Raw genomic sequence first — 12616 nt, forward strand, 5'->3', positions numbered from 1 at the left:
AACGAATAAACGGTGACGGTGTGAACGAACAACATAGAACAGGACCAGACGTGGCGTTGTTTCCTCTTTTCACCGACAGCTCCACTCTCCCTTACTTACACTAACTACTGTTATTGTTGAGCCCAGAGAATTGTGGGATTTGTAGTTTTTGACCAATCGCAGGTTGTGCTCTTTCTTTTTTGTGATTTTCCCAGTTCACACATGTATTTTTTTTTAGGGGCAAATGCGAGGCTAAAATTATTTAAGACTTGAACACAATAATTCAACAAATTTAAGACATTTTAAGGCCTAAAATTTAGATTTTCAAATTTTAGACTTTTTAAGACCCCGCGGATACCCTGTATATTTCATATAAAGTTTAATAGAGAAAAATATTGAAAATTGTGGGAATGTAATGACTAACATCGAAGTAAGAACCAGTCAGGGAGGAAACAGAAGAAAGGAGGGAGTAAAAAGTAAGGGAGTAAAGAAGGACAGAAGAGAGGGAAATAAGGAGTAGAGGTGAAGGAAAGACATGAATGAGTGGATGTTGGGTTCGTTAGCTGAGTTTGAGGCCGAGACAGAGAGCCAGCTCGTTCTTCTGGATCTTTCCATCTCCGTTGATGTCGCAGTGACCCATCAGAGCTTTCCTGAACTTGTCCAGGTCTGTCCCACTGATGCTGGGCTGCAGGAGGGTTTAAAGATAAGTGGTCAATACCTGCTCTTAAAGAAAGTGATATTCCAGCTGTAGCCCAAGCCTCATTTCAAACAAAGAACCAGTGCCAGTAAAACTAAGGTTGCTGTTGATGTAATGCATGAAGACCTTTAATGTGAAGATTGATAAAGGAGGAAGTGTTTCACCTTCACCAGCTCCATCATGTCTTTGACAAATCCATCCACCTCCGGACCCTCCAATTCACCTGTCTGACTCTACACACACACACACACACACACAACAGTAAGGACTTTATCCATAACATGATCAGAAAACAAGAACAAAACGTATTGAATTCAGTAAACTGGAGGAACACCTCATTAAAAGCAGCTGAATTCACACTTACAACATCATAGTGAGCAAATATCTTCTCAAAGTCTCTCTTCCTATCCTCCTGGCTGCAGGCCTGACACCGAACACATCAGATAATTTAAACAACACATGTTAAGAAGAGCACAAAGTATTAATATGTTAATGGGAACATTTAAAGTGATGTTTAATGACTGGGGGCAGATCTGTGCTTGTTATTGTGAAATATTTCTATTTCTTACATCCATCTTAAACTTCAGCAAGAAGTTTTCTTTCAGGGCCAAAATTCTGATGACAACAAGAAACACATATAGAATTTATATTCAAATAAGACATTTAATATTTTACATTTCAAAGTAAAAGCATGAAATGACAGCAGGTTATAGACACTTATTCAGGGTTATTTTGGTTTTTTTTCTTTTTCTTTTTAGCAATATTTAGCGAGGTTCATTGATCAGCTTCAGTGTGTACAACAGGTTCCAGGAGGTTTTGTATTTTTGTTTTATGATGAAAAATCTCATAAATTAACCTGAGTTTGTAATGTAAAATTTTACAAGATAAAGTTTTAGTCAGTACCTGGCCAGGTCGTTTAGATCCAGTCTGCCATCTTTGTTTTTGTCAAACATCTTCATCTACAGAGGGAAAATTTGTCAGAATGTATTTATCATTCGGTGATGGACCAATCAGATGATCAACCACCACTCTGCTTGTTACCATGGTGTCAGTGTAGTCATCCAGTTTCTCAAGAGGGACTGACTTCCTGTGTTGGAGGAACAGGTCCTGAAGGAAGCCCTGAAGGACCAAACAAGACACAGGGATAACAAGATTTACCACGTCAATTATCATCAAAAGTTAATTGCTTAGAGGCAAAAAGACAGAAATTCAATGTAGAAGGACCTGAAACTGACACAACACAGATAAAAAACTGACATAGTTTGGTGTACGTTTTAATTTTAGTTACCTTGAGCTCGACAGCTGAGATGTATCCGCTGCTGTCTGTGTCGTAGTTTCTCCAGATCTGCAAACGATACAACAAAATCACTGAAAATACATCAAACATCTCAAAACTGAAGTCAAACCTGTTTCGTCCATTACAATGTTTGTCCTGAGGGAGGCGCTAAAAGAAAAGTCCTTCAGTATCCAACTGTCAGAATCTGTACAGACTGACAGATCTGAGGACCAAGAGTATTTAACAGCTTGGTCAGTACTGAAGAGCAAACTGTTGGAGACATCCTCCAGACCAGACAAGAATAAAGCCTCATTTCTGCTGAAGGAACTTTCCCAAAGAACTAGGAAGCTTTTGAAGAACTATGTGCATTTCTACCACAGGAACCAGAGTCTGAATTAAGGTCTTGTGTAATTGACCTTCCACTAAATAAGTCGTAGTACTCTCTCTAGGTTCAGGAACTTTAGGGGGTGTGGTCTGCAGTACTGGACATTTTCGATGGCTCCAGTACTTGCTACATTGTATTTCACCTCAATATGGAGTGTTTTTCCATTGTGGTTCAAGATGGAGTCAGCAACCTACAATGGAAAGGTCTATGTTGACATGTCAACAATGTGGAACTCATCATTATCCACCCCACCAAACATGTCCAGGAGAAGTTTCAAAAACTAAAGCGAGTTCAAAAAAAAAGTCAAGAACCACAACATGGTCATTGTCATTGACCGCATTCAAAGCATCGCCATCTTTCCTTGCGTCATCACTCGGCGTGGGTAAACAACACTTGAGTTAAACTGATTTGAATTACGTTAGCCGTCGTTAGCTGCAACTGCTAACGGTAACGGTAACATCAATGTTGATATGACACCCTTGCTAATGTAATGTAAGATAGGAAAGCAGTAAAACTGTGGATAGTCAATGCACACCCGAGATACTATTCACGTTATTCAAGCCTGGAAGAAGCTTGTATTTTTAGCCGATATCAGATGTTGTGGTGAACACCGGAACATTAAATAGCTCAATGGTTGTTGTGTTATGGCGTTGAGACTTCCCACCCGTAATGATGACGTTTAGCAAAAATGGTGATGCTATGAATATGGCTGATTGGCCTGATTTGGATACTCCTCCCTGGACTTTTGGACTGCGGTCATGGAAATGCAGTCAGCAATGGGCCTTGGTAAACTTTTGGTTCCTGAAGAAAAATACCTGGAACTAAAAAGATCCCAAAACTAAATGGTCTAGGTACTTTTTGGTTGAAATGCACCATAAGATTTTGTCCCCATCTGATAAAGTCTTTACTTAAATCACATTAGCATAATTGTTTTAACCCCACATCCTAAACTATCATTAATTCTGTCTTAGTATTACTTATGAATGGATATAGCATGGCGAAAATCAATAATTCTCCCTTTTTTCTGGGAACCTCCCTGATGTTGAGAACCCGTTCTGGACCTCACCCTCATGAACTCCACGCTGTTGTTCAGCGGCGTCTCTCTGCGAAACAGAAGCAGGAAGTTTTCTTCCTCCGGCAGCATCATGGCGGCCAACTGGAGGAAGAGGAGTTGTGTTGGTTTTGCTTTCTTTATGTGATACAATTCACAATTTGCAATCACCTACGTATTGTTACAACTGTTGATCTACACCGACACCTGAACCATTGCCTATTTCAACCTCACTTCCTGTTTCTGACCTGCTGGTTTAAATCCTATTGCTGATATGATCTTGACGTGTCGTCCTCTGTTAAAGCAGTAGGTGCTCGTACCTCTTGGATCTGCAGACGTTTGTCGGCTGCAGCGTCGAATCTCTCTCTGAGTCGTCTGATTGTGTCCTCAGTTATCTCCTCTCTCTGGAAAACCAACATGGACACAATGCACAGGTCATCTTCTGCCTTTAGGGGTAAATTGATCAAGATAAGTGCACTGGTGAACACAAGACATCTTGGAGGAGCTGCAGATGTTTACTCAGCTAATTCCTCTATAAATTAAAAATCCAGATATTCAGTACTAAACTGTCATGACCAAGATCGAACACTGAAAAATGCTCTGGTTTCAGAACCAATAGGAATATTTGGGATTTAATGGAAGTAGTAAAGTACAATTTAGATATGTAATGTGCAACAGTTATTTGTTGTACCTTCAAGAAAACAATCAATTCAGTCCCTTCGATATTTAACTGTAATTTTCAGTCACAATTGAACGTTTCTGGCTCTAGCGCCCCCCTGTGGCTCCTTCACTTTATCAACAGGTAGATTGAAAGAGATTTGAATTGTATTTTCTCTCTTTACCTCCATCCCTCGTTTTTCCAACATGCGCTGAAAGAAGGCGTCCAGCTGTTTTCCATCGATGTAACCATTGTCTAAAAAACACACACAAACAAACAGATGTCACAGCAACAACCTCAGTGAACTGGTCATGTTTGTATTAAATAAATTATGACATAAAATTATAAAGGAAACAGAATCAAGATGGTTGATCCAATATACTATAATATAATATTCTGATATGTATTTATATTAGCTATTATTATCAGTTTGCATCTAATGTATCTAATTTGTAATGGAACTAAATAAACAGAATTACTGAAACAATAATTAACACTATTACCAATTTAAACTGCTTTATTGTGTTAATAAATGCTCTAGTTTGGAAAAACATTACAAAAGACACAATGAGGATCTTAATTCTCAAGTTTCAATGATTCATTTAATGTCACACGATGTCATAAAATCATTGAGCTGAACCCTTGTTTAACTCAAATAACAGCAGCAATAACAGAACATGTTAATTCTCTCAATAATGAACAGAGTTGTTATAGGCTATAATAAGTTCAAGGAAAATGTCAAGACAGAGTCGGTGTCACATTGACGTCAGACAATGAATCGTTCTCACCGTCAACGTCGAAATGTTGCCAGATCTGGAGAAAACCTGCAGCGTCCAGACCGTCCAGAGAGACGTCCATGGTGCCAGAGACCAGAGAGGAGGACGAGCTGAAAAACAACAAGAGGAAGAAGAGGAGGAGGAGACTCTTCTAGAGATGGAGAGAGAGAGAATATTATCCTGATTTCATCTCTGGGGTGAGAGAAATGAAAGAGGAGAGTTTCAACAACTTGTTTTTGAAGGGAGGAGAGACAGAGAGAGGGAGAGAGGATGAGAGTGGGAGGCAGTAGAGGAGGGGGGAGAGAAGGAGAGAGAGTGAGGGGAGGGAAAGAGAGAGAGGGGTTGAGAGAATAAGGGGGTGGGGTGACAGAGGGGGAGAATCAGAGAAGGGTGAGGGAGAGAGAGACAAAGAGAACAGGGTGTGAGAGCGAAGGAGAGGGGTGAGGAGAGTGGGAGAAGGTTGAGAGAGAGAGAGGGGAGGAAGTGAGAGGGTGAAAGAAAAAGGGAGGGGAAAGAGGGGAGGGGAGAGAGAAAGGTGAGGGAGGGGTGAGAGAGACTGAGTCGTAGCAGTAAATCAGTTTTTATTGATATAAACAAACGATACAGAAACGAGCGACGTCTCACAAACATGAACAATAAAAACTTTTTAAAATAAAAATATTTTTCCCAGTAAAATAAAAAAAAAACCGTCACCGTGAAAGTGAAGTGAAGATCAATAATAAATCAATAATCAATAATCATACAGTATAAACCCCAGAGTTTGTGTGTTTTGACTCTGATCTCTCTAGTGTTAGTTCATATTTACACTGACACATAAAAACATCTGTAAGTGCAGCAGTTCATGGCTCACGATCAATCGGTGTGATCGGTGATCGTGAGGATACAGCAGCAGCAGCAGAGGTGATAGCAGAGCAACATCTGGAATCAATAATATGTCAAATGGGGGAAAATGATCTGATTGGTTGATTGGCGACACCTCGGCTGCTCTTTCTTCTCCGCCCACTCAGGAAGGAGGAGGAGCAACAACGGAGCCTTTCAAAATAAAATACACCCTCAATTTTCATTCATTGGACCTTTTTTTTTTTCTTTTTTAGCAAAATATGAGTTTTCCGGTCACATCTGGACACAAACACTGGATCTTCTTCAACATCTGTAACTTTTCTTGACTCTTGATCCTAATCTTTCTCATTTTCATTCATGTCTGTCTGTTTTTTTTAGTTTTTTTTTTTTAGAAATGCTGCCCTTGAAGTCTGAATAAAAATGACTCTGTTTGACATTGATGTTTATTCCCAGGTGGAAGCTGGAATATTTTTTAAACATGGACAGGAGGGATGATTTGAATAAACAAAAAAAAAAAGAAAAAAAAAAAGACCAACAACCCTGATTTGCAGCAGATTTATAATGTTGAAGATAAAAAACTGAGTGTAAATTCCTATAAAAGCTGAGGGCGACATCACACATCATCAGCTCTGTTAGGTTAGCATCGTTAGCATCGCTGACGTCCTGTTAAAAATAAAAGTGAGAAAAACAAGCAGACTCATTTGTTTCAGTCTGATTCAGTCTCGTTGGTGATAAAATATGTAATAAAAAAAAAAAGACTTGAGGGTTTTGAACTCTTTGGTTTTTTTTTTTGTTTCCTCCTCTGACAGGTAAAAAAAAACAAAAAACGTCTGTGTCGGGATGTTATCTCCAGACGAGCTGATGGTTAGTTCACTTGCTGCGTTGTGAAGTAAACACAGTAAAACCCAAAGACCAACCAAACAGCCAGACTCGTCCTACTCAGTGCTTTGGACTTTTTGAGCTCTTTTTATATCCGGAGCTTCTGCTCGGCTCTTTATGGTCTGTTGACGAGAGACGGTGATAAGACTGTGGCCGATGATCTGGACTGATCCAAGGTCAGGAAACTCCCCTGATAACGGCGTTCAGCCTCGTTCCAGTCAGTAAAGGTTTATGGCGTCCCTCATGTTTACACGAGTCAGTTACTGTCCACTGTGTGATTGTCCCCATGGTGAAGGAAGAAGGAGCTTTTAAAACGACCTTCAGACTGACGGAGGGTCGTCCCCGGACTCGTCCTCTGATTTGTTCTCTGACGGAGTTTGAGCCTCCTCTTCGGCTGGACTGAGATCTGTGTCGGCCACAGATGGAGGCCGCACTGAAGAGGACAGACAGAAAGAAAGAAAGAAAGAAAGAAAATGATAAATTTAGGTCTTAAAAGCATGAAAACCTTGCCTAGAAATCTAGCTGCACCCTAGCGGCAGCAAATCTATTTGCTCCGTAGGTGGGTCTAGAAACGAGCCATAGGAACTTTTTGAGTCTCGAACACCGTTTGTGTTCACCAATCACAGCGCTCTATCTGTTTAGAGGGTCGTTGGGCGGGTTTAACGCGATGACGACATACATTTTAATTGGCTTGTCAGGCTAACATCATCCTGCTCTTTGCTCTGATTGGTCGTAGCGCTACCCTATTGGTGCAGAGGCAGTTTGAAAGACAGCCTTCATCCCGCCCCCTGGATTGAGCCGAGGTCTACCGGTCGTTGCCAGACTATACATTTTAATGATATAGTCTGGCTTGTCAGGCTAGTAAAAACCTAAAATTTCAAAACAGTCTTAGAAAACAGACGAACCATGAGCAGGGAGGGATTTGGTGCGCTCCCGCTCGTCCTCCTCGGCTGTCGGTGGACTGGCTGAGCTCTTCAGAGACGACCACTGTCTGCCGCCGCCGCCAGGTGTCGAGCCTGGTGCCTCAAATGCATCTCCACCGTCTCCAGAAAAGTCAACTGTAGGAAATAGACACATGAGAAACCTGATGTGTCACATGAACTTAGTTTAAACCAACAACCATCAAACTCTCTGTTCTGTGTCACTGGAAACATCTGGAACTGGGATGAAGAAAAAACAGAAAAAAAAATCATGTAAATATATTACGTAAAGGGTTTAAAGGTTCCATGTTTTACAGTTTTCCTCTTTTTTTATTTGATCCATCAGAATACATATCTGTAGTTTAAAGAACCAAAAACCATCTCAGTGTCGTTTTCACATCTGGAGCTGTGGTTACAACAGTCAGTATGTGAGCCAATCAGGAGAGAGGGATATCTGAGTCCCTCTTCTGATTGGCTGGCTGACTGTTATTTGTGTCATCCAACAGAAATGTAGCAGATTTCACATAAAACACCCAGAGAAACCAAATCCTGCAAGTGTTGTATGGTAGGTCCAGGTGGGCGGGGCTTGGTCACTGCTTTGTTGTGACATCACAAAGTGACAGGAAGTCCTGACGGCTGGTTTTAAGGCTCAGTTTCTGAATACAGGCTGTGTGCATTTCTCTGTGGACTGAGGCTTTGATACTTTCACAGTATTAATATAGAACCTAGAGCTGCTTTATAATCACACTACACATGGACATCTACCTTTATACTGTATGGAGCTTTAACACAAACATCTACCTTTATACTGTATGGAGTTTTAACACAAACATCTGCATTTATTTATACAATATCGGACCTTTAATCCAACAAAATTCATCTTAAAAGAAAGACAGATTTCTCCTCTTCCTTACTGAATGGACAGAAAACAAAAATAAATCCTGTATCCTGTTTTTTTTTTTTTTTAATATTCATTATTTATGTCTCATGTCCAACACAGATGTGCAAAATGTGCCTTTTGTGTTGGGCGATTTTTTGTTTTTAAAAACAACATCTTCCTGCATCACAGCAGACGACTTTTTGATTACACAGAAGCTGTTTTAAGGAAAAACACAGACTTCCTGTGAGTGTTAATTACACAAGTCGAGTGTTAAACAGCACAGACACACACACACACACACACTCTCTGACACTTGGACATGTCAAGTACAGGCTGGGACTGGATGCATGTGCTTGGCTTCAGATGTCCTGTGTGTGGAGGCGTCAAACGCGGCTCTGAAAGCGTTCATTAAACAAGCTGTCGCCTGTTAAACTCTGTGTTACACTGTCAGCGATGCTGCGGCTCACAGGCAGAAAACCTTCATCACTGAGAGAGAGAGAGCATATAGGAGGAGGGGAGATTACCCAGAAGCCACTGCTGCCTATCGTCTCAGTGGTTTCTATTTTTCAGTGTGTTTAGATTTTTCCTCTCTCTTTTCATTTTACGTTGCATTTTAAAAAACTCAATTATTTTAAAATAGTTGATTTAATGCAAACAGAAAAGAGAGAGAACAAATACATTATATGCTACATATTTTATCTTTTTAGTGTTAAATTAAGTTAAAGTTTAATTTCTAAGGGGACGATTAAAGAAGAAATAATCAGTGTAAATATTATTTTACATCACTGTTTATTTCTGAATGCCCTCTAATAAGATCAGTTATGACAAATTTAAACTAGGAACTACATTATAGGACCATTCATCATTATTATGGGTTACTCCACTATGACATTTAAATTTAGGAGTGAATTAAATACATATTTAATATATCTAATATCCAAAGTATGGAATTTGATTCCATACATTCCCAGGTATGGAAAAATATGGAAAATGGAAACTATTGTACTATGGAAATGTATTTATCTTAATACTTATCTGGGTTTGGTCTTATCTGACGTAATTTGGGTTAATTATTTTGCTGTTGTACCTAGCTACAATCTCCTGGAAATTATTTGGTGAAATAATGGCATACAAATTCAGAATAATGAAACAAATGTTTAATTGCATGATGTATTTACATGATACACATCTATTTACTCAAATGTCACAAAATTATTAGATTTTTTTTACTGAGAAGTCTGGAAAAAGTCTGGAATTTTGAAATTTCAATTGTGTAGGAACCCTGCAATACAAATTTAGTTAATATTTAAAACCTTTCTATAGTTTATTCCTATGAAATTAGGTTTTTTATTTTGTTTAATCTTGTAACATAACTATTTATACTGCAACAAATCCCTAAAATGCCTAATATGAACTGATTTGTGTTGTGCACCACCAACCGTCCAGTGATGGAGACAGGGGTCCTGCAGAGCTGCTGCTGGTGCTCTCTCGCTCCTGCTCCGATGGCGCCCTCTTGAGGCGAGGAGCAGGAAGTGGTCCTTTAGAGGGGGAGCTGCCAGACGGAGCCTCAGCAGAGTCGTCTGAGAACCACACATCAATAAAAGAACCAATGAATCGACTCTGAGAACAAATCTAAGGCGATAATAGGAAACAATGTGATCTCCTGGTCAACCTACCATGAATGGAGGAGCTGCTCGTTCTGGGACTGGTCGGACTGGTTGAACTAGTCGGACTGGTTGGACTGGTGTGGCCAGCGGTGTGAAGCCCCTGTGGTTTGGCGGCCTGAGGTGGAGGTGGTTTGGGGGTGACGCTGGGAGGTTTGGACCTGGGAACTGGCTCTGGTTTGGCCTCATCAGCATCTGCAGGGACAACAGGTCTGATTTAACTTTGTGTTTGATTAATGAGCGTTATTGTTACTGTGGGTGCGAACCAATTACTGAGAGAATAGTGCAGATATCTCCAGTAGTGAAGGGTCAAAGTCTTCAACACAACACAATACACTGATGAATTTAAAGGGATAGTTCAACATTTTGGCAAATTGCCCCATTGCCATAATCCCTATAGTCTTAGCAGTAGGTTTGTTACCTTTAATTGTCGGTGCAAGCTATTTTCAGAACGGCGGAGTAGAGCGGCGAGCTGGTCAGAGCTACGCTACGAAGGCTAATGGGATTTCTTGGTTTCCCTCATCAAACTCATCAAATACACAATCCAACAACTCCAAAACGCTCTGGTGGACAAGTTGTGACCTGCACATTCACCACGCTACGAGATAATAACGTAACATTATGAGACGGAGCCGTTTTAGAGGTAAATGCAGAGACTGCTTGCTGAAAAACTGCCCCTGAAGGCAACACGTATCAGCGGTTTTGCATGAATTTCCCTCTAAAACAACTCTGTCTCATAACATTCTGTTATTATCTCATAGCGTGGTGAATGTGCAGGTCACAACTTGTCCACCAGAGCGTTTTGGAGTTGTTGGATTGTGTATTTTATGAGTTTGATGAGGGAAACCAAGAAATCCCATGAGCCTCCGTAGCGTAGCTCTGAGCAGCTTGCGGCTCTGCTCCGCCGTTCTAAAAATAGCTTGCACCGACAATTAAAGGTAACGAACCTACTGCTATGGCTATAGGGATTATGGCAATGATGATAATGAAACCGCAACATTCAACCTTCTTGTGGCTGTTAAATCCAACACACGTGACAGGATGTTGAATAAACTCACCTTTGTCACCGTCCGTCTTGTCGGTCAACGACTCAGACTGAAAACAGAGACAGAGAGAAACTGTGACTGTATTTATTCTGCTTCAAACTCAAAAGCAGAACCTCTAATACTTTTTTTTTTAAAGCTCTATTAATATATTATCTATCGACTCCACCCACCTTCTTCACAGCCATCCTCGCCCTCATCTCCGCCATCAGGTCCATTCCCATCACAGGAACCCCAATATGTCGGGGTATGTGTGGATGCTCCTTCTTCTCCACCACCTCCTCCTGCTGCTGCTGCTGCTCCTCCTTCTCCTTCTCCTTCTCTTCCTCTGCAGCAGCAGCAGCAGCAGCGGTCGGACCAGACTCCACCTCAGAGTCCGTGTGGTTCGAGGACGGAGCCCTGTGGAGCTCCTGATGGGACTCGAACACGGCTGCGGCGGGTTTCGCGGGCGGCGTCGGTGGCCGTAGGGGCGTCGGTGTCGGTGTCGATGTCGGCGTCACCTCCTCGGTCACGGGGCTGACAGGCGTAGCGGGTGCGGGGGTGATGGAGGAGGCGGGCTGAGGTGGGGTGATGGCGGCGGCTCCGTGGCTCTTCTCTGAGCGCGACGTCCGGGATTTGATGAGGTTGAAGAAACCGCTCTTCCTGGACTCGCGTTTCTTATCTGCTGATTCCTGCGAGCTGGACGGTTGACCTCTGACGGAGGGAAGTCTGACGAAGATAAAAAATATTAGAATTAAAAAAGTGCACACGGGAATTTGATGCTAATGTTATCCACGTGGCCATAGCAACACTTTAAGTAGTTCTTTAAAGCAGAAGTAAGCGATCCGGTCGTTTTGGCTAACTTCCTGTCAGCCGATGGAGTTAGCAGTCCCCGCCCTCGTCCCTACGTCACCACATTCACGCGCATCCCTTGGCTGCACACACAGAGAGGACCGCCCCTTTATGCCGTTCTCTCTCCTTATTGGATAAAGGTTGTAGGATACAAGGAAAGTTTTCTCCTCGGCTCACAGCAGAGCAGAGTGACTGACAGACCCGTGTTTCAGACCAAACACTCTATATAAGTGATTGCTGTCGGAAGATATAACTATCTAAGACTTATATTAACACAAACATTCCGTTTACTTCTGCTTTAAAGTAACAAAAACATTGGAAAATCTCACTTGAAGCCGAGTTTGGTGACTTTCTTGGAGAAAAAGTCGTCCAGACCCTCGTCCAGTTTTCCCATGTTGCTGTTCTGCTCCGGCTCTTGTGGCACCGAGCTGCTGGCTGCTTCCCGCTGAGAGGTCGATGGTGGCAAGAAAATAAAAGCACAAAAAATTAGAGTGACTTACATTGTAGGTATTTACTTTTACAGAAGTAAAAGAACTATTTCACCTTGGTCATCAATAATGTTTTAATCAATGGTCAATTGATTGATTCTTGAGATTTCACTAACAGATCAGTGCCAAAGATTTTTTTTTTTCTATTTTCAAGTAATGAGTTTTGGAAAAGGTAAACAGAAAATCAATCTTTAAAGGGTTGAATATGAAAAACATTATTTTTTATTAAAAAATAAATCACTTTTTATT

General features: G+C 41.2%; 1 protein-coding gene across 2 annotated transcripts; it reads right to left on the reverse strand.

Annotated features, from left to right (window-relative positions):
- Positions 1–538: 538 nt before the first annotated feature.
- LOC146978204 (secretagogin-like) lies at positions 539–4904 on the reverse strand. Of its 2 annotated transcripts, none has more exons than XM_085790889.1 (11): positions 4835–4904; positions 4231–4301; positions 3709–3786; positions 3404–3493; positions 1965–2021; positions 1718–1795; positions 1580–1635; positions 1246–1291; positions 1041–1100; positions 841–909; positions 539–664 (listed from the first exon to the last, which is right to left on the reverse strand). In XM_085790889.1, the coding sequence occupies exons 1-11, from the start codon at positions 4902–4904 to the stop codon at positions 539–541; spliced, it is 801 nt and encodes a 266-aa protein (XP_085647015.1). The 2 variants fall into 2 exon arrangements, with proteins under 2 accessions (XP_085647015.1, XP_085647014.1); XM_085790888.1 differs by having other exon boundaries at positions 3709–3792.
- Positions 4905–12616: the final 7712 nt, after the last annotated feature.

This window comes from Trachurus japonicus, chromosome 11 (assembly GCF_045865225.1).
Source record: "Trachurus japonicus isolate A0001 chromosome 11, Traja_1.0".
NCBI lineage: Eukaryota > Metazoa > Chordata > Actinopteri > Carangiformes > Carangidae > Trachurus > Trachurus japonicus.